The 22,222-nt window shown below is 39.6% G+C and overlaps 2 protein-coding genes across 2 annotated transcripts; both read left to right on the top strand.

Annotated features, from left to right (window-relative positions):
• Positions 1–7,773: 7,773 nt before the first annotated feature.
• Positions 7,774–9,383, top strand: LOC122000405 (cytokinin riboside 5'-monophosphate phosphoribohydrolase LOG1-like). The gene is made up of 6 exons (XM_042554818.1): positions 7,774–8,132; positions 8,251–8,348; positions 8,452–8,582; positions 8,660–8,730; positions 8,804–8,947; positions 9,091–9,383. Exons 1-6 carry the CDS (start codon positions 8,001–8,003, stop codon positions 9,115–9,117), a joined length of 603 nt encoding a protein of 200 aa, XP_042410752.1. The 5' UTR covers positions 7,774–8,000; the 3' UTR covers positions 9,118–9,383.
• A 431-nt stretch (positions 9,384–9,814) lies between these two features.
• Positions 9,815–14,021, top strand: LOC122002166 (calcium-dependent protein kinase 20-like). Its single transcript, XM_042557255.1, has 8 exons — positions 9,815–10,776; positions 10,945–11,068; positions 11,166–11,309; positions 11,606–11,758; positions 12,141–12,256; positions 12,438–12,605; positions 13,204–13,434; positions 13,581–14,021. The coding sequence occupies exons 1-8, from the start codon at positions 10,288–10,290 to the stop codon at positions 13,716–13,718; spliced, it is 1,563 nt and encodes a 520-aa protein (XP_042413189.1). The 5' UTR covers positions 9,815–10,287; the 3' UTR covers positions 13,719–14,021.
• Positions 14,022–22,222: the final 8,201 nt, after the last annotated feature.

Below are 22,222 nucleotides of genomic sequence, written 5' to 3'. Positions count from 1 at the left end.
TTGCTCCTTGTTCCGCTGCACCTCTGGTCCTCAAAAAGGTTCCACGCCTTGCAAGATTCAATCCGTGACATAAATAGAATTTTACACTTTTCGATCCTATATTCCTCGAAGGAATGTACATGTAAACTAGATCAAAAAATAAAATCCTAATAAAACTAAATACAGCTCCTGCTGTATTTTATAATACAATCATGCACACACAATAAATGCCCTTGACATGTCCAAGGGTCCAATCACACACATAATAACTATAAGCCATAATAGTTGGATCCTGCATCCACAAAGTTAGCACATCCTACTATTATCCTGCCTAAATTATGTATGATATGTGCATAATTAAACTAATACCAAATACACAGAGGCAAAACCCTAGCTGTGATACCAATTGTTGGTTGCTACTCGGAAAACCTAGAGGTTCCACTGTACAAAAATTTTGTACAAAGGTCTGAACCTTTTCCTAGCTACCATGTGTTCTTTTAAATTAAATTTTGGATCGCCTGCGGAACTTAACACGTTTGATCCAAAACTTAATCTATTTCTCTTTTAGGTTTAGACTTGGATCTCCTGCGGAACTTAACACGTTCGATCCAAATCACCTTAAGTTATTAATTCCATTAAATATTAATTTCCATAATTGGTTCTCAGTACTGACGTGGCGAGGCACATGACTTTCTTGGATATGGGAGCAACCACCACCGACTAGACAAAACCTTTTAAGGAAAGCTAATATTTAATTTCCTAAAATAACTTTAGGTCAACCGAAAAGAACAATCAAATCACAAGGAAAAGAAAAACAAAAGAATACTATATCGAAAATAAATTCGAAATACTAGAATCGTATGCCTCTTGTATTTAGTATTATTTCCAAAAATAACTAGTATGATGCGGAAAGAAAAATTACTAGTTATACCTTTTAGAAAGACCTCTTGATCTTCTACCGTATTCCTCTTCTAACCTCGGACGTTGTGTGGGCAACGATCTTCCGAGATGAGAACCACCTAGGCACCTTCTTCCTTCTTCCTTCAAGTTTCGGCCAAGCACAAGAACTTTCAATGGATGAAGAATTTTCCACCAACCAAGCTCCAAGGGATGCATGCTTTCTCTCCTTCCTCTCCTTCCTTGATCCGACCACATCCTCCAAGCTCCAAGAGATGATAGATTTTGGCCACAACAAGAGGAGAGAAGAGAAAGGGAAGGGCCGACCACCACACTAAGGAAAAGAGGGAGAAAAATAGAATAGAGTCCTTCGCCTTGAAGCCTCCTCTACCCCCTCTTTTATAATCCTTGGTCTTGGCAAATAAGGAAAAATTAATAAAAACTTCCTTAATTCTTTTGCCATTGAAAAGGAAAATTTATTTAATTAAAAACAATTTTTCTTTTCAATTTGTAATGGCCGGCCACCACATAAATTCTCCAAGCAAATAAAATTTTAAACAAAAATTAAAACTTCCTTATTTGCTTCCGAAAATTTATAAAAAAATTTCTAATAATTTTTATCCCTTCATGATTGGTTTATAAAAAGGAAATTTAATAAATTAAAATCTTTCTTTTAAACATGTGGATAAAAAGAAAGTTATCTCTATAAATTAAAAACTCTTTTAATCTACAAATAAGGAAAGATATCAAATCTTTTCTTAATCTTTTGTAGAAACTTATAAAAGAGAATATTTAATTTTAAACTCTCTTTTAAATCATGAACATGATTAAAAAGGAAAGTTTTCTTAAAATTTAAAATCCTCCTTTAATCAACAAATAAGGAAAGATTTTCAAATTTTAAACTCTCTTTTAAACATGTAGATGATTTACAAATTAGGAAAGTTTTAACCAAAAATTAAAACCATCCTTTTAAACTACAAATAAGGAAAGAGATTAATCTCTTCTCTTAATCTTTTGTAGAAAGCTATAAAAGAAAATTTTTAATTTTTAAACTCTCTTTTAAAATCATGATATCCACATAAGAAATAATTTTAATAAAAATCCTTTTTAATATTCTAGTGGCCGGCCACCTAAGCTTGGGACCCAAGCTTTGGCGCCACCAACTTGGCTCATCCACTTGGTCTTGGCCGGCCCTAGCTTGGGTTCCAAGCTAGCTTGGCCGACCCCATTGGATGGGTAAGAAGGTGGGTATGCGGTGGGTATAAATCTCTATATACTAGAGGCTACGATAGGGACCGAGAGGAGGAATTGGTTTTGGTCTCCCGATAAAATTAAGCATCCCGTGCTCGCCCTGAACACACAACTTAATTTTATCAATAATAATTCATTCCACTAGAGAACTATTATTGAACTATCGCACCAATCCCAAATTACATTTTGGGCTCCTTCTTATCATGAGTGTGTTAATCTCCCTGTGTTTAAGATAACAAACGTCCACTAATTAAGTAAGTTACTGACAACTCACTTAATTAATATCTAGCTCTAAGAGTAGTACCACTCAACTTCATCGTCATGTCAGACTAAGTCCACCTGCAGGGTTTAACATGACAATCCTTATGAGCTCCTCTTGGGGACATTCTCAACCTAGATTACTAGGACACAGTTTCCTTCTATAATCAACAACACACACTATAAGTGATATCATTTCCCAACTTATCGGGCTTATTGATTCATCGAACTAAATCTCACCCATTGATAAATTAAAGAAATAAATATCAAACATATATGCTTGTTATTATATTAGGATTAAGAGCACACACTTTCATAATAACTGAGGTCTTTGTTCATTTATAAAGTCAGTATAAAAGAAACGACCTCTAATGGTCCTACTCAATACACTCTTAGTGTACTAGTGTAATTATATAGTTAAGATAAACTAACACCTAATTACACTACGACCTTCCAATGGTTTGTTCCTTTCCATCATGGTCGTGAGCTACTGTTTATAATTTATAAGGTACTGATAACATGATCTTCTGTGTGTGACACCACACACCATGTTATCTACAATATAAATTAATTGAACAACTATATTTATCACAAATGTAGACATTTGACCAATGTGATTCTTATTTCTAGATAAATATTTTATACCAAAAGCTAGGCTTTTAGTATACATTCTAACTGCTATCTCTGATCTAATCTGACCTAACTCAGCTTGGAGAAAATTCACCTTAGCTCGCTGCTAGTCCATGTCTCGTTGTTGTTGTGATATCAGCAAACTATCTACATGAACCTTCCTAGTTAAAATGGTTATTTCTGAAGCATGTTGAACTTTCAGATCATCCAACTCCTCAGTCTTTTGCTTTAAATCTAAATAAGCTTTGTCCCTCAAAGTCACTTCTGATCGAATGTAAGACTGAGCTGCTAGTAGACGTACTTCTAGCTCTCTTTGATGCGAATGATGTAGATCTAAGGCTTGCATAGTCTCAGCCAAAGATTTTTCCTTCTCGGACAATAGTTGAAGCCAGGGGGGGAGATTCAAAGCCATAACTCTCAATAATATCTCTAGAGGAAAGTAAAGCAAGAAAGAGTAAAGGTTGATGTTACAAAAGTTAGGATCGCGCTTCTATTTAACTTGGTTACAAGATATGTACTCACGGTATCACTGTAGTAGGTATATGTAGAGGATGTCGCGGGATCACTGTAATAGATATTAAAAGAGGCAGAAATAGACTTAGGTCTAGTCAGTCGGTTATACCTCCTTCGACTAGACTTGAAGGGGAGGCTAGTGATATGAGTTATGATAGATCAGCCTGACAAGTGAAGAAGGGGTTTAGGTCAAGAAAGATAGGAAAGGTATATAGCCGGTCGAATAAAGGCTGAGTGAGCACCCACTCATATATGCTGGGCAAGATAAAGCCCGCTTGAGTATAAAGTCATTGGCCTTATATATTATTCTCAGCATATTACTGGCCTACCGTAGGCCGAGCGAGCGCCTACGCGCCCATATATGTTCAGTTGGGCAAAACCCACCCGAGCATAAAGGCATTTGGCCTTATATATTATTCTTAGCATATTATCGGTCGACCGCAGGCCGAGCGAGCGCCCATGCGCTCATATATGCTCGGCCGGGCAAAGCGTGGTTGCTTCGCGTGTGACCACACATGAGGGAGTCGCTGCCTAGCCAAGCGACAAGTGGTCACTTTGCATGTGGTCGTAGGTCAATGCCTCACCAAACTAGTTCGTGCACCAGGCAGGATTCTATTTTAATAATAAATAAGAAATTTAGAGTTACCTTTAAGCTCCTCCTTGCTTGCTGTGGAGAGTGAAGAAGAGCTCCTCCTTTGCTACCGAGAGGGAAGAAGAACTCCTATCTTGCTGGTGAGAGGGAAGAAGAGATCATCACTGCTTGCTGAGGTGAGGAAGAAAGGTCCTCCTTGTTGTACGAAGGAAAAGGGAAGAGGAAACGAATCGGCGGCGTGGAAATTTTGCCTGCGGTCTTGACGGAGAGGAGTTCGAAGGAGAGGTTCGTAGAGAGGGGTTTGCCGGAGAGGAGTTGGATGGAGAGGGCGTGAGATGAGGTGATGGACAGAGAGGATGTGAGATAAGGTTCGCGTGAGAGGGATTCAGGAGGAGATTGAAGACGCATGTTCGGGAGGTATTCAGGAGATATAGGTGGTGTCAAGGGAAACCTAGGGTTTTTCTACTCCTTACTTGATCCTAAGGTTCATATCATCCTAGATTTAGATGAGAACTTGACAATAGACAATGCTTTTTAAAAATCATTGTCGTAGACACTAAAAAATATGCTAATAGACAACGCTATTTAAGAAGCGTTGTCTTTGACCCATAAAATTCTCTAATAGACAACGGTTTTTAAAAAAGTGTTGTCTATTAGTGAGAAAATAAAGAGATAGACAACACTTTTCATTAAAAGCGTTGTTAAAAAAAAAAAGATAATGCTTTTTTAAAAAAAAATATTATCTTTGACGTGTTGTAAAATCTCAATTTTCTTATAGTGGGCAATGGTTGTTGGGAGATTCGATCTATCTTGGGAGACGCTATTAGCCCAATAAATTGAGCTTGTGTCTCACTCAGCAAGAATTGGTGTTGTAGGGGAAGAAACCTTAGTCTTGATTGCAATTATCGAGGTTTAGCCACCACACCCGAAGCTTTAGCAACTATAGACTCATCCCCAAGGAGGGAATGAGATGTTGGCAATTCTGATGACTCTTCAGCTACATCTGATGGGGACCATATGCTATCTATGGAAGTCAGATCTCACTTTAATTTCTTGCTTATTAATGCACTATACATGATTTTCCCTACAAAATTTAGAAAGTTAGTTGGTTACAAGGAAAAGCTAACTAAAAAAGTGCTTTACTCAAGCGGTCATCCAGTGCCACTACATTTGGGCTTAGCCCAGCTAGGTGAAGCAGGGTCTCATTCTCCACCAACAGACTGACATTGAACTTCAGCTCGGATAGGATCTTGATCATCTCCAAATACATTGGTTCCAACTTATAGTCGCCCAATGGTGGTTGAGCCGGTAGATCATCCAGCCAGAGCATCAACCACGTATATGATTGAGGTGGCTTCATAAAGATGAAGTGGCCCTTCCACACCTTATGTGAAGAGGGGTACTCTCCCAAGAAGCTACACCTTGTCCTAGCCGCGAAGTAAAAGACCCCAAGCTCTGTCTGATCGAGGTAAAAAAGGTAGTGGAAGATGGTAAGCTTAAATAGAATTTGTTACAATCTAAACTGCACTACAGATCAAATGGTAAGCGTTGGGATTAATTGAGACAAAGAAAATTTGAAATAGTTGGCCAAGTCTTGAAGAAGGGGTGGAGGGGAAACCTAAGGTCACTAGCCAACTATCTGAAAAGCACATAATATATCCCGGAGGTGGCTTGTGTGGTCATTGCTTTGGCATCAAAATCCTAATCTTATGATTGACAAGGATACCAAAGGTCGGCTGGAGCTATTGGTCCGCTAGGACTCGTACCACTTATCTGAGGGGTGATGGTGGCCATGGGCTCGAGAAATAAGTAGAAAGGTAGGTGAAAAGGGTTAAAAAGAAGAAGAAAAAGAATGACGGACTTATTGTATTGTCGGGCATAGAGAAGGAGACAAAGACAAAGACATTGAAGGCAAAAAGAAGTGAATGAATACTTCATCACGTTTGGTTAATCTAATAGTCCTTGGCGGCGATATAGTAGAGTGTCACATTGATTCACAATACAATTGGATGGCAGGATCTCTTCCCCACCATCAAATCACTTGGCTGGATGATCCCAATCATGACCCAATCTTCACTATTAAAGCACATTAGTGATAAGTTACAAGGCAACGTATCGATCTCTAAGATAGCTCAAATGCTGCTGTTGGATGTAAAGATTAAATAGGCGCCAATGCGCCCTTGCCATCAAATCCTAGGTTGTGTCAGTAGTGACATCATCTCATGCCATTACATTTAAAGCGGTAAGGGACTCCCGCGGCCTGAGGTGCATACCACATGCTACCCATTAATGTAGCAATACAGTGAGCCAATCATCAATATGATATGTGATCTAGCATATCACATCCATTGTATGGTAGGTTTTCTCTCCTCAACGACCAAGACTCAACCAGTTGTTTCAATAAAATGTGGGCGTCTCAGTTTGGCGTTCGAAAAAGTTCAGAGGGGGTAGGAAAATGACAACTTAACATAGTCCAATTAGTTGGACTGTGTCTCCTTCGACTAGACTTGAAGGGGAGGCTTGTGATATGATAATTTTCTTGAACCCTCAAGTATCCTATGGGCCAATGGTCATGCTGAGTTATCAGTCAAAGTCAAGGTGGATCAGGCATAACTCAAAGATGATTGGATATAGCCCATATGAAACTCAAGTCCAATTAGACCAACTCGAACGTCAACATCTACCTTGGCTTAGCCCTGGGTCCTAACATTATCTCTTAGTCTCGACTTCCGATCCTTACATCTACCTTAGCGTAGTCCAAAGCCCCAAGCCTCGACATCATCTCTCAGTCTCAGCTCTCAATTTCGACATATACCCTAACTTAGCCCCAAGTCTCGACATCATCTCTCAGTCTCGGCTCTCTATTTCGACTTATACCCTGACTTAGCCCCAAGCCTTGACATCATCTCTCAGTCTTGGCCTCGACTCCTGATCCCGACATCTACCTTGGCTTAGCCCTAGGTCTTGGCACTATCTCTCCATCTCGACATCAATCTATTTCGGGCCTTGTTACCAACACCCTCTCTTAGCATCAGATCCTGACATTTTCTTTGTCTCAGTCTTAGATTTTGACTTTGTCTATTCTTAAAACCACTCTACATCAACGTCACCTTTTTCACCCTTAAGATAGGTCTATGCCCTACACGGCCTTGCTGACAATGAATGTGAATATTCGAAGACGCATGACATCCTAAGAATGGAGAAGTGGGTACAAGGTTGTCAGATCTGGTTTCCTATATGTCCCCTATTGGCTTGTGGCGTTAGATAAATGAAGAGGCAACTAATGATTATCAGATTTGATCTTTTCACTGACTCCTACAATGATAATATTTTGATCGACGTGGAGATGCTCTCATGACAATTATATAGATACTCAAGAAGGTAATGACAAAGGCGTCCCAATTCTCCAAACCCTAAACCATGTTCTCTCCATCTTCTATGTTGTGCATACTACGTTAAGTAAATCCTAACTTGAGTGTCGGAATGACCCCTGTGAGTTTAACATTCTCTTTGAGTGCATCTCAGGTCTCTTTATCTCTATTGATGATCTCTAGAGCGTGTACAGGTCAGTAAATTTATTGATGGATGATTTGACCATCCACGGTATTTGACCAAAACAATAGCTATGTAGACCTTTTTCTTTCTTTTATTAAAAAAAAGGAGTACCTGTTGATGAGTGCATATACATTGTGATGCCTCAACCTTGGGCACCGAATAGAGAGTTTGACACTGAGCAAGATGGAGAAGTTTCTTGTTGGTGTCTTCTCTAGCAGCAAGTACTTCTAGTGTGGTGGGCAAAAAGAGTGCTCTGTCCTCCTCCTCTACTCTGTGGATTGTTCCTTTCTTTCCTTTTTCTTTTCACCCTTAATTTTCTCGAGAGATGGAAGTAAGCCAAGAAGCTAAGGTAATGGAGAGCAAAGGGAGATTTAAGAGGATATGTGTCTTCTGTGGGAGCAAGTCAGGCAACAAAAAGTCCTTTGCTGAAGCAGCTGTTGAGCTTGGAAAGCAATTGGTAAGAAATCCACCACTTTGAGCATTCCTCTGTTAGATTAATCTGCAACAGCACCAAGTCTCTGATAATTTGTCTTCGATTAGCTCCGTAATTACCTCTCTTGTGGCACTGGTTTCAGGTGGAGAAAAATATAGACCTTGTTTATGGTGGCGGAAGTGTAGGTCTGATGGGTTCGATATCCAGGACTGTGTTTGATGGCGGTTGCAGTGTTCTTGGGTTTGACTTATTATTAATTTGCATATCCAACAAGTCTACATTTTCTCAATTTTCTCGTAATTAAACTCCAATCTCTCTTCTACATGCACGTCGTCGACGGCAGAATCATTCCGACTGCTCTCCTGCCAAATGAGATATCAGAGGAGACTTACGGGGAGGTGATCAAGGTAGCAGATATGCACGAGAGGAAGTCAGAAATGGCTAAGCATGCCGATGCCTTCATAGCCCTGCCAGGTATAATTAGCCAGCTCACGACCTTGTTGTCCACTACTTCAGTTGTAGCCGTGTCGATTAATTAATTCGAAGCTCAGGTGGCTATGGAACCATGGAGGAACTCATGGAGATAATAGCTTATGCTCAACTTAAGATCCATGACAAACCAGTGAGTTGCAGAAACTGCATTAATGGCTTCTGCTTCTAAAACATGCTGATTCAGACTGAATATGCTTGGACAGGTAGGATTGCTCAATGTGGATGGATACTATGATGACTTACTCACACTGTTCGACAAGGGAGTGGATCAAGGGTTCATAGACGACCATGCAAGGCAAATTGTTATTGCAGGAGAGACAGCAGTGGAGCTTCTTGAGAAAATGGAGGTGATGATAATTTTTAGATTATATATATAAATATGATTCTGACTTTGTTGGTGGATGAATTATTGGTTTGGATGAGTGACAGATGAGATGAAAGGAGAGAGGAAAAGGGAATGATGTGTTGTTGTTTTGGCTGTGAGTTGCAGGGGTACGTACCAGCCAGCAGTTCATGAGAGGGTTGAGCCGGAAATGGCTGAGCAAGTGGCCCAGTTAGTGATGAAGCAGAGGCTACAAGTGTATATCAGTCTCAACATCAATTATTAGGGTTCATATATATATAAATATATAAATATATATATGTGTGTGGTACTGCCTAGCCCTCCTATTTCCAATGATTGTTGTACTGAGAAGATGTGACAAAGGCAGTTTGGTTGCCTTTGAAGGGGGATTAATTATGAGCATCAACTTGTTTAAGCAATGAAGAAATTGATCTGATCTATTCTTCTTTTCTTAATTCATCAGTTCTTTTGGCTCATGGTTTCATCACTCGACTCATTTGACTTCAGTCATTCAGCATGTTCAGCTACTTGAGCTCCTCTCAACTCATAAAGTAGAGCTAGCTATTTGATATGTTGATAGAAATGTTGTTTGCCACTTAATGAACAAATTGATAATGGATAGTCTCTCATATAGATTTTATTAATTTTTATCAATGAAAACGGTGTTCATGCTTTTAAATCCATAAACAGCTAATTAGATTTTTTTTTTTCATTTTACAAAATTATTAGAATTTTCATATTATATTAAATCTGTATATGATATTTTTTTTATTTTAAAAAATGAGAAAATTAAATATCTATTAATATATTTATTTAGTAGTTTGACCGGGTTGTTTGCTACGCCTACCGCCCTCGCAACGCGCCTCCTCCGCCTTTGCTAATTGAAGCGAGATCGATCGAAACCTAAAATTAGAACAAGGAAACAAAGAAGAGGAATCGACAGGAGGATGACGATCTCGGCGAGTCTTGGCCTAACAGATGTTGTCATCTTGTTTCTGTTCCTTTTTTTATCTTACCCACCTGTCATTGCCCGTCCTCTCTTTCTCTTCAATTTGAGGGCTTCCTCGAATTTGATCGCCTTGGGGTCATGTGACATGAGGAGGTTCCCCGTTCCGATTATCTTTTGCTAGATTATTCGAACGGGTTTAACCTCCCGAGCTTGGTTCTTAGTTCTTAGAGTTTTCCCCTCGTATTTTTATTCCTGAAGGATTCGTTTGCGGCTTCCCCAAATTATTGTTTTCTTCTTTGTTTGGGTTTTTGCCCACGGAAAGGTCTTACCTTGCCGTGGGTTCTGCTCGATCTCAACGAAATCCGTGGAAAAGGTTCGACCTTGACTAAATTCCAATGGGAAATTGCTACGCCACCCCCATTGATCCCGAGGAGACAACGTCGGAGCAACTCAATAAGAAGAAGTCGAGGAAGAGGCTCTTCGGTGGCGGACACCGCCTCGTCGTCCTAAAAAATCCCACTGGGGGGAACATCCGGAAGCGATACCAGCTCGGAGAGGAGCTCGGCCGCGGAGAGTTCGGCGTGACCTACCTCTGCACCGACAAGGTCACCAGGGAGCAATTCGCTTGCAAGTCCATATCCAAGAAGAAGCTCCGAACCAATGTGGACATCGAGGATGTGAGGAGGGAGGTGGCGATCATGAGGCAATTGCCGACCCACCCTAACATTGTAAGCCTGAAAGATACCTTCGAGGACGACAGCGCAGTCTACCTTGTCATGGAGCTCTGCGAAGGAGGGGAGCTCTTCGATAGGATTGTAGCAAGGGGGCATTACACCGAACGGGCAGCAGCAATGGTGATCCGAACCATCGTCGAAGTGGTCCAGGTGATACTTCTAGTTTTCCAGGGTCAACCATTTTGTATGCTCTTATGAGTTCACATGTTGGTTAATCTAAAGTACCACTTCAAGCTGGATTTGAACATCGTGATGCTTAAATATTGTCCTACTTTGCTGATATGATGACAATAATTTACTTGTTCAATGCCATGGCAGAACTGCCACAAGCATGGGGTGATGCACCGAGATCTTAAACCTGAAAATTTCTTGTTTGCAAACGAAAGGGAAAATGCTCCTCTGAAATCAATTGACTTTGGGTTATCTATATTCTTTAAACCTGGTAAGTAGTGAATGAAGAATTCTGGACATTGTGCAATGCCTATATTGGTATCCATATGATCGCTGATACCTCCAGTGGTTGTTTTTCTACTTTGCAGGCGAGCGGTTTAATGAGATAGTTGGCAGCCCTTATTACATGGCTCCAGAAGTTTTAAAGAGAAATTATGGCCCTGAAGTAGATGTTTGGAGTGCAGGAATTATCCTATACATCCTGCTTTGTGGTGTACCACCATTTTGGGCAGGTAATTTCTTACATGCGAGCTAATATTCAATTAAATATTTCTTTCTTCTGGCGCAAACCTAATTCAAGACACACTGAGCCCATAGAAAGGGTTGTCTACGTGATGCTGGAACCACCATTGGGCCTAACATGCTGACAGTTGCTGACGGGCTTTATTAGCTTAGATGACAGTGTTCTTCCATAATATACTTTAAAAGCTTTGCATTTTTTCCTAGATAAGGAGCAACTATATTGTCTGAGTCCATATGAAATACTCTTGAGCATCTGGTACTTACCTAACCTTTAATGGTTATGCAGAAACGGAACAAGGCATTGCACAGGCAATTATTAATTCAAAACTTGAGTTTAAAAGAGACCCTTGGCCAAAAGTTTCTGATGGTGCCAAAGACCTTGTCAAGCGGATGCTAGATCCAGATCCGAATAGGCGTTTGACAGCTCAAGAAGTGCTAGGTAAATCTGGAACTCAGTGACTGACTGACAAGTTGAAACTGATACTTTTCTGTTCAGTGCATCCATATTCATTTTGCCAAAAATGTGAAGGAACCAAAACATGCATGCTATCAAGAAATTATATTCTGTGCACATTATTACGATTTCTCTTTGGATTTATAACAAATTAAGAGTGCATCCCCAGACATGGAAGAAAAACATAGCATTTGTTTCATCTGTAAATTGTAGGCTTGAAGCTTATTTACTTCCTCCTTGAATTTAGACTTCACGTTATATTCTTTTTGCAGTCTATTGGACTTTCTCTGATCTTAAATACTTTTAAATAAATGCTTATGCCATAAGCTCTTCTGATCCAAACTATTTCCTTCTGTTTATATTGCAGATCACCCTTGGTTGCAAAATGCCAAGAAGGCTCCCACTACCAATCTCGGCGAAACTGTTCGTGCAAGGCTCCAACAATTCTCAGTCATGAATAAATTGAAGAAGAGAGCTCTTAAGGTAAAAACAGTTGTTCCGTTGCTACGAGTTTCTTTAAAACTCAATGCTTCAGGCAGAGTGCCCATCTTTATGATCATCTATCATTATAGAACTTTGATGTTTTACAAGTTCAATTTCCACATCTTTAACTTGCAGTAGCTCAAATTAGTGTTGAAATATTTCCAAACCAACTTCATGACAGGTAGTAGCTGAGCATTTGTCTGTGGAGGAAGTTGCTGATATAAAAGATATGTTTAATAAGATGGATATAAATGACAACGGACACTTGACTCTTGAAGAGCTAAAGCATGGTTTGCATAAGCTTGGCCACCAGATTCCTGATACAGAGATTAAGATTATAATGGAAGCTGTAAGTTTCTTCAGCGCTGATTGCATACTTATGGCAACCTCATTACTGTCTATAGCTTAAATTGGATGATTAATTTGAGATCTCTGCTATTTGGGATCTCCATTGAACTACTCGTGTGCTCCTCTGTATTTGTGATGGGCACTGACATTTAGACACACTGTCCGAGTGGTCAATCAATATTTTGATTTGACCACATGCAGAAAAAAAAGGGGGGAAAATAGCTGTTTTAGACACTTGGATCTACACACGTGTTGGGTACTCATATTTGAGTAACAACGTTGTGATCACAAGGGCATGGAAATGGGATTTAGTGGTCTTTTTGGTAGAAATTTGACTTCATGGTTGTTCTCATTTTTCTCACATTCTGATTTTTAGATTGTCCAAGTGAGGATTTAAATTCAATAATTCTTTTCCTAAAGAAAACATATTGCAGCAAATTTTTCATTCATGTAGATTAATGAGATGGGTAATTTAGATGATGCACTAATTTGATTCTGCCAAGCTTTAAGACATGATCCTTGAATCATGATCAAGTATAATTGATAACAAATACTTTGCACTGAATTGAAACTTCTTTCAATTTCTAACTTCATGCCAGGCTGATGTTGATGGAAATGGTAGCTTGGACTATGGAGAATTTGTTGCAATGTCGATGTATCTGAAAAAGATTGGAAATGATGAACACTTGCACAAGGCTTTCCAATACTTTGATCAGGATAAGAGTGGATACATAGAAATTGATGAGCTCAGAAGCTGCTTGGCTAATGATTTAGGTCCTAATCACGAAGAAGTGATTAATGCCATAATTCGTGATGTGGACACTGACAAGGTCAGTTTACACCTTCATTTATGTTTTATCTTTCATCCTCTAGACAACAAAATATTCTCTTTGTAAATGTAGAATGCACAAATGCTAGATTGTAAAGTATGGAAGACATCCAATCCGTGTCTGAATTTTGATCTTTTTTTTCTCAGGATGGGAAGATAAGCTATGAAGAGTTTGCCGCAATGATGAAAGCTGGTACTGACTGGAGGATAGCATCGAGGCAGTATTCAAGAGAGCGATTCAGTAGAGTAACTTCAAATCTGATGAAAGATGGATCTTTACAATGATTGAAGTATTTATTTGATAACTTTAAACTAAATATTTTTTTTTCATCCATTGGTTGTGATTGATATTCAGTCCCCAGTCAATTTGCGACTAAGTTCTTTCTGCACGCCATTCTTTGTTTGGCTTCTTTGAATATGTTCAAGGGATTGATGAAAGTTTGGGGTTTTGAGAAATTTGTATAACAGAGGATGCCAATGGGGTGAATGATCATAAATGTGTTTGTATGTGTCAAGTGCTAAGCAGGCACCTACTTGTAACTTTATACCTTGAAAGTAATAAATGATTGCATTTAAAATTTTCGAAAATCTTGTTTCTCTTTGGCCCAGCTTATGCTTTGTTTAGTAATTATGGTTTCAGATATCTTAATTGAATTGTTTTTGATGCTGAGAAATCTGTAATTGTTTTTGATTGTTTACGATTGAAGAATTTGTCCACATTTCACTTCCATCCATTCAAACTTCATCCTTTTCTCAAATGGCAGATATCATGGAAACACCTCACAGATTCTTCCATGAACAAATGCCATATATTAATGGAAACAATTAATGGGTTTATTATGAATGTTATTTAAATAATTTTATGTATATATTATGAATATAAATAAGCTTTTAACAGGTGTAACACTAAAATTGATGATGAACATTAAGTTTAGGAATCACATTTGAGCCAAGAATTAATGGGCAAAGGAGTGAGAATATTAAGATTTTTTTTTTTTACCGTATTTGACCTTTATCTATGTTGAACCGGTTCAACTCGGCAGCCCGATTTACCCCTTCCCGCCTTCGACGGCTTCACTGGCTCGATTATCGATACCCGTGGACTCACCAGTGATAAATCAAGGAACAATTTCTACCTTGAATAGTTCAAAGTTAGTAAATGTGAGTCGAGGTAGGTAGTGTGGCTGATTCCGGATGAAAATTCATTTGGCTCTCATTTGGGAAAGCATTTCATTTGTTTTCATTTGGTGTGCATCTGGGACCAGAATGAATATTGTCCGCTTCCCTTTCTCCTTCTGCCTCGTCGTGCATTGCTTCATCGGTGATGGAGGTGTGCAAGGTGAGTCAAGTGTTCTATTGCACAAAAGAGGGGTAGACCTTTCAACCTCTAATACAGAAGAATAGAAAGAGAGAAAAAGATCGCACGAGCAAGAAGACAAAGACCCAAAAAGGAGATCAAACATGAGAGGAAAAAGAGTTACCATGGTTCGACGATATACCTACTCTACAAAAATGACCGAAACTTTATTAGAATTCTCTCTACACAAAATAATCATATTCCACAATTCTTGTGATTATTGTTATAATAGATTTACAATGATCCCTATAAATAGTACATAAACCCTAAACCCAATAAAATTGTAACAAAATTTTGTTATGAAAAATCACAACAGAATTCTATTATGGAAATTGTAACAGAATTCTATTATAAAAATCGTAACAGAATTTTATTACGAAAAATCTTAACAGATTTTTCTTCCATAGCATCCATCGCATTGCCCTTCATTCAAATATGAGTCACCCGTCAACAATCTTCATCCTGACGAATATTCACCCCTTCGAAGAACATGAGTATCTGAATAAAGCTCCATCTAGATTTTTGGGGCTGGGCTTCCTTCTTCTAACATCTAGAGATATGGATTAAGTTCAAGCAATGCTAGAACTTCTCTGTGGTCACTGGCTTTGTCAGCATGTCTACAGTATTGTCTGCAGTGTGAACATTCTCAAGTTGAATTTCTTCGGAAGCAATCAACTCTCTGATCTTATGAAACCTCACATCAATGTGCTTGATTTTCGCATGATACACCTGATTCTTCACCAAATAGATAGCACTTAGACTATCGCATAACAACTTGACTCCACCTTGCTGAACATCCAGTTCTCTGACCAACCCTGTAAGCCATAGAACTTCCTTCACTGCTTTCGCTGCTGCAATGTACTCCAACTCCGTAGTAGACAATGCAACAATAGGTTTTATCATATATTTTCAACAAATAGGTCCTCCTGTCATAGTGAATACATATCATGCAGTAGACTTCTTATTATTTAAATCTCCTGCATAGTCCGCATCTATGTACCCAGCAACTGAAGAATCTTCCGATTATCTACTGAACATGATGTTATAATCAATTGTATTTCTCAAGTATTTGGAAATTCATTTCACTGCATCCCAATATGGTCGACTAGGATTTGATGGAAACGTGCTTATCATACTAACTATTTGCGCTAAATCTAGTCTCATGCAATCCATGACAGGCATCCGACAATCAATTGCACTGGTATAAGGAACCTTTGACATCTCTTGGATCTCGTCATCCGTCTTTGGACATTGTGTACTGATAACTTGAAGTGACGCACTAGGGGTGTGCTCACTGACTTTGCATTCTTCATGTTGAACTTATCCAACACCTTGTCCACATATCTATGTTGAGACAACCATAATCTCCCTACAACTCTATCTCTGTGAATCTCCATCCTAAGAATCTTCTTGGCATTTCCCAAATCTTTCATGTCAAATTTTTTACTCATTAGCCTCTTCAATTTGCTAACCTTTTTCATTTTCGTCGCAACAATGAGCATGTCATCTACGTATAGTAGTAAGAAACTAGTGATTCATCTTCAAGGCTCTTCACATTTATGCAGTAGTCATACTCATGTCTCCTATATTCGTTTTGAATCATGTATGAATCAAAACGTTTGTATCATTGCCTAGGAGATTGTTTCAATTCACAGAGTGATTTCTTCAACTTGCAAACCAACCGCTCTTGTTCGGGCTGACTAAATTCCTCAGGTTGTGATATAAAAATTTGCTCCTCCAAATTTTCATAAAGAAATGTCATCTTCACATTCATTTGCTCTAGCTGAGAATCGTGATGTGCCACCAAAATTAACACCGCTCTAATTGATATATATCTTACCACTGGAGAGAAAATTTCTTCATAGTCAATTGTTGGACCCCGTGGTAGTTTTGATGTGATCAACCAAGTTGGTTAGGTCCTGCTGTGTTTGATCCCTGTGTCTGAGTGTGCAGGAGCTTAAGAGCACAGGAAGTCGAGCGGAAGACGCAGCTAGCGAGAAGGACGACACGGGAAGGGAGCCGACGGGCTCGGTGCGTCCGAAGGACGAGAGAGCTGCGGAAGAGTACTCCGGTGGGCGTGAAGAGCGTGCGCGGTGTTCGAGGGACGTTAAGTCGGGACGGAAGGCTGCTCGAGGAGAAGGCCGGGAATTGGGTTCGGGTGAGCCCTATTCCGGTTGGCCGCAATCACCCAAAAGAACGGAGCTTCGGAAGCCAAAGCGAAGAAGAAAAGGAGTCAAAAGAGGCTGGAAATTACTGTAGCAGAAGTTACTGTAGCTTGAATGCGCCTTAAACAAGCTTGAAGGCGCCCTTGAAGGCGCCTTCAAGCCTGTTGAAGGCGCCTTCAACAGGTCAATTTTGACCGTTTGCGTGCGGATAAAGTTTTATCCGCTGACCGAGCTGGAGGCGCCTTGAACCTTGTTGGAGGCGCTTTGGACCCTCGGGATAGACTTTCCAGGAGCTATAAAAAGGCTCCTGGAGCTAGGAATTCAACAACAACTCAAGCAATCAATCTATAAGCAATTCCTAAGTAACTAGTGAGCTCCAAAAGTGTAAAAGGCTTCTCCGCCTTCAGAGAAGGAGAATTTTCTTACTGCGCTCTTTTCTACTGCCCTAGATTAACAACCTCCTTGGTTGTAACCAGGTTAAATCCCTGAGTCTTTTCTGTTCCTATTTCTTTTTCTATTTTATTAATTTAGTTGTTGTTATTTTTATTGCTGATTTAAATTCTGAGTTGAAATCCGAGGAAGGTATGTTCTTGCCGGTCTCCGCTGCACCAACAAGTGGTATCAGAGCCTGATCGCCTCAGAAGGACTAACCGCCAACTGAAGCACTACGATCAAGACAATGGCCGGCGCGAACATCCATCCCCCGAAGTTCAATGGAGATTTCGCTACATGGAAACGAAAAATGGAGGTATTCTTTAAAACCGAGTTCGATATCTTACTAACAATGAAATACGGTTTTTCAGCTCCTAAAGACAAAGAAGAGTTCCAATGGACGAAGAAGGAGCAGGCGGATTTTGTGGTGAACGGAAAAGCTGAGTTTCACTTGCTCAGCGTTCTTCCGCCCCAAGAGGTAAGTCGGATCGGAAGCTACGACTCCGCAAAAGACCTCTGGGAGAAATTCCTAGAGCTCCACGAAGGCACCTTGGAAGCAAAGCTAGCGAGGCGCGACATTCTTCGAACACAACTAACGAATCTCCGAATGAACACCGGCGAGAAGGTAGCACAACGCCAAGCACGGATCAAGGAGCTGATAACGCAACTGATGAATCTCGGCGAAACGGTAACGAACTGAGACTCCATCCGATACGCGCTCAACGCCTTCCCGAGGACTCCGGAATGGGCATCCTTAGTAGATGCTTACTACATCTCTAAGGACCTTGAGGTAAGTACCTTAGAAAGTTTGTTTTCTACCTTTGAACTTCACGAGTCTCTGATTGCAGAGCCTAAAGAAGTAGTGAAGTCAAACCTCGACGTCGCCCTACAAGCAAGGAGGGACGATCCCGATTCCGGAGCTTCGATCGACGAATCCGAAGCGACATTACTGGTAAGATGGTTTAATAAATTTATAAATTCTAACAAATTTAGATTGCAGTCGAAAAATCTCCAGCGAAAGAAAAGGGTGGTTCGTTGCTACAATTGCAACGAAGAAGGACATATCAAAAATGACTGTCCAAAACTGAAGAGCAAAAGTAAGGAAAGGAGCAAGAAGCCCACTCGACCCAAACACAATCTAAAGGCCACGTGGGATGATTCGTCGTCCTCCGACTCCGAAGTCGAAGAATTCTCGGGACTAGCACTGATGGCCAACCATCAGCTAGAAGAAACGTCCAGCTCAGAAATGAGCATAGATGAAGGGGGGAGGAACATCAGAAGGAGAAAGCAATGATGAAGGGGGAGCATCGCAAGATGAGGTAAGTAAGGTACGTTCCCTAAACTCTAAACAGTCTTTTGAGTTTATTAAAGCTTTGTCTAAAGAATTAGATCAATTAGAAAAAGAAAATGAAATTTTAAAATCTGAAAATAAAAATCTAAAATTAGAAATTGAGAAGTTAAGAAATAATACATGTTTAAATAGATTTCCAAATTCAAAAATTAAAGTTTATGGAAAATTGAACTGGTACATTAGAAATCATCAGGGTCAACTTAGAAGAATACCCAAAAATTATGTACCCCCTAAGTATCTGAATAACCCTGTAGGTAGGAACCTCTATTGGGTTCCAAAATCTGTGCTTAATTAATTTTTCAAAAATTAAAAGCTTACAATGAGAAAATTAAACATTGAAATTTTTTATGGAAGCTTTGTCTAAGGAAGTGGTTGTTGCTCCAATAACCAAGAAGGCCTAGTGCCTCGTCACGACTTGGAAGCTAAAATATTGAAAGAAAATGTTTAATTAACTTTCTGAAAAACATTAAACAAAAATTAAATAATGCTTTGAAAGTTTATCAAATGTTTGTTAAAATAAACAAAAATTCCTTAGAAATTTGTTAAAAAATTCTAACTTAATTTTTTTTTGTTAGAAATTTTCTTCTGGAAAATTCTAAAAAATCATTCACTTGACTTAGAAATTTTGTTTGGAACATTTGAACATTTACTTAGGATTTTTTTTATCTTTTTTTAAAAAATTGATTTTAACTTAGCAATTTTTTTTCAAAAATTCATTTTTAACTTGGAAAATTTTCTTACTTGAAAATTCTTAAGACCCCATTTTTGCTGTGATCAAAGGGGGAGAAAAAAGTACAAGTTTAGGGGGAGTTAAAAAAAAAATTAAAATTTAAAATTCTTTTTCTTGCAATTTTACTAATTGCAAAAATTATACTTAACTTGTTAGTTTAGTAATTTTTCTTTAAAATTACTTTTTATGTCTATTTTAACCCTAACTTGAACTTGGGTTGATGCACATCAAAAAGGGGAGATTGTTGGACCCCGTGGTAGTTTTGATGTGATCAACCAAGTTGGTTAGGTCCTGCTGTGTTTGATCCCTGTGTTTGAGTGTGCAGGAGCTTAGGAGCATAGGAAGTCGAGCGGAAGACACAGCTAGCGAGAAGGACGGCACGGGAAGGGAGCCGACGGGCTCGGTGCGTCCGAAGGACGAGAGAGCTGCAGAAGAGTACTCCGATGGGAGTGAAGAGCATTCGCGGCGTTCGAGGGACGTTAAGCCGGGATGGAAGGCTGCTCGAGGAGAAGGCCGGGAATTGGGTTCGGGTGAGCCCTATTCCGGTTGGCCGCAATCACCCAAAAGAACGGAGCTTCGGAAGCCAAAGCGAAGAAGAAAAGGAGTCAAAAGAGGCTAGAAATTACTGTAGCAGGAAGTTACTGTAGCAGAAGTTACTATAGCTTGAAGGCGCCTTAAACAAGCTTGAAGGCGCCCTTGAAGGCGCCTTCAAGCCTGTTGAAGGCGCCTTCAACAGGTCAGTTTTGACCGTTTGCATGCGGATAAAGTTTTATCCGCTGACCGAGCTGGAGGCGCCTTGAACCTTGTTGGAGGCGCCTTGGACCCTCGGGATAGACTTTCCAGGAGCTATAAAAAGTCCCCTGGAACTAGGAATTCAACAACAACTCAAGCAATCAATCTATAAGCAATTCCTAAGCAACTAGTGAGCTCCAAAAGTGTAAAAGGCTTCTCCGCCTTCAGAGAAGGAGAATTTTCTTACTGCGCTCTTTTCTACTGCCCTGGATTAACAACCTCCTTGGTTGTAACCAGGTTAAATCCCTGAGTCTTTTCTGTTCCTATTTCTTTTTCTGTTTTATTAATTTAGTTGTTGTTATTTTTATTGCTGATTTAAATTCTGAGTTGAAATCCGAGGAGGGTATAGTTTGTTTTTGTTTTTAGCAATTCACCCCCCCTCTTGCCGGTCTCCGCTGCACCAACATCAATTCCCTGTCTTTATGAATACCCCTTTACTACCTACCAAGCCTTGAACTTCACTTCTTCTCCCTCTGACATTGCTTCTTTCTTCTTGAAGATCCACTTGCACCCTATAGCTTTTTCTCCTTTAGGAAGTTCCACTAGATCCCACATTTGGTTTTTATGCAATGACTCCATCTCCTCTGTCATAACACTCATCCACCTATCCTTCTTAGAGTTGTGTATAGCCTCCTGAAAAGATGTAGAGTCTCCGCTACTAGTGATAAGCGCATAAGATACTAAGTTTTCGAATCTGTATTTGGTAGGTGGTTTTATGACTAGTCTTGTTCTATCACCAGGTATAGTGCGATGATCTGTGCGCTCTGAGCTAGAATCATCGGAGCCATGAGCCTCTAGCTCCACCTGCATAATATATTTTTCCATATTGCTTTGTGATGTTTCCTTTCCTTCTTCCTGAGTATGCTGTAGCATAATTTTTTCGTCAAACACCACATCTCTCACCACCTTATTTGCCTTAGGATCCCAAAGTTTGAAGCCTTTAACTCCTTTCTGATACCCCAGAAAAATACACTACTTTGACTTTGCATCCAGCTTTGATCTTTTCTCACTAGATATGTGCATATAGGTATGGTCGCGTGAAAGGCTCCAACCACATGGTTCTCGAGCGTCGGACACCCTTGATGGTTGCATCTACATACAGAAGCATCGATGTGTTCAATTTCATTGTCTCGTTGCCTTCCTCGCACCACTGGTCTTGATAGAACTACAGTCACCTGTGGTGGATCCTTTGATGTCGTTGATGCCATGAAAATACTCCTGGTTGCCAGCGCAGATCCTACTTTATTAGATGCTCATGGAAACTAATCGGTCAATGTGATTGTGGGGCCTCTCAAGTTGTTTGATGAAAAGGATGTCTTTGAACTACTTCTTGGAGGGAGCACAAATGGTATAGACAGGGAAGATCATCACACTCTTCCAATTTGCATGGTGACTGGATATGGACTCTGAATCCACGTCGCTTTCTTTGTCACTGGATGACGATGCCTCGCAATTATCAAACTCGGATTCTTTTCCTTCCTCAGCTAAGTTCCCTGAGGTTCCTCCCTCGTGTTGCTATCTTAGAGAAGAAAGTGTTGGAAATTAAACTTAATTTTATTGATAGAGATAAAATATTATGGATAGAGATAGAATGATGAGGTGATAATTCTTGATGAGAGCTCATGATAGGATAGAAATAGAATTTGATGAGGTGACAATCTTAATAAGGATAAAAGTTCATGGAGATAGAATAAAAAAAGTCTAGATTCATTGTATTTGAGATTAGTGCTTATCCAATAAGCCTATAAATATGTACATTCTCCAATGAATGAAGTAAGTTGAGTTTATTTATTTTATTCTCCTCCTCTTCCATATAGAGTGAATTCTTCTCCCATAATTCTTTTTTTCCAACAAAGTGATATCAGAGCTATGGCTAATGGAGATATGACTCCCTTCCAAGTTCCAATACTCAAGGTGAGCAATTATGATAATTGGAGTATCAAGATGAGGGCGCTTCTTGGA

The sequence above is a fragment of the Zingiber officinale genome, chromosome 7A, assembly GCF_018446385.1.
Source record: "Zingiber officinale cultivar Zhangliang chromosome 7A, Zo_v1.1, whole genome shotgun sequence".
Classification (NCBI taxonomy): domain Eukaryota; kingdom Viridiplantae; phylum Streptophyta; class Magnoliopsida; order Zingiberales; family Zingiberaceae; genus Zingiber; species Zingiber officinale.
This window is presented reverse-complemented; position numbering and strand designations above follow the sequence as displayed.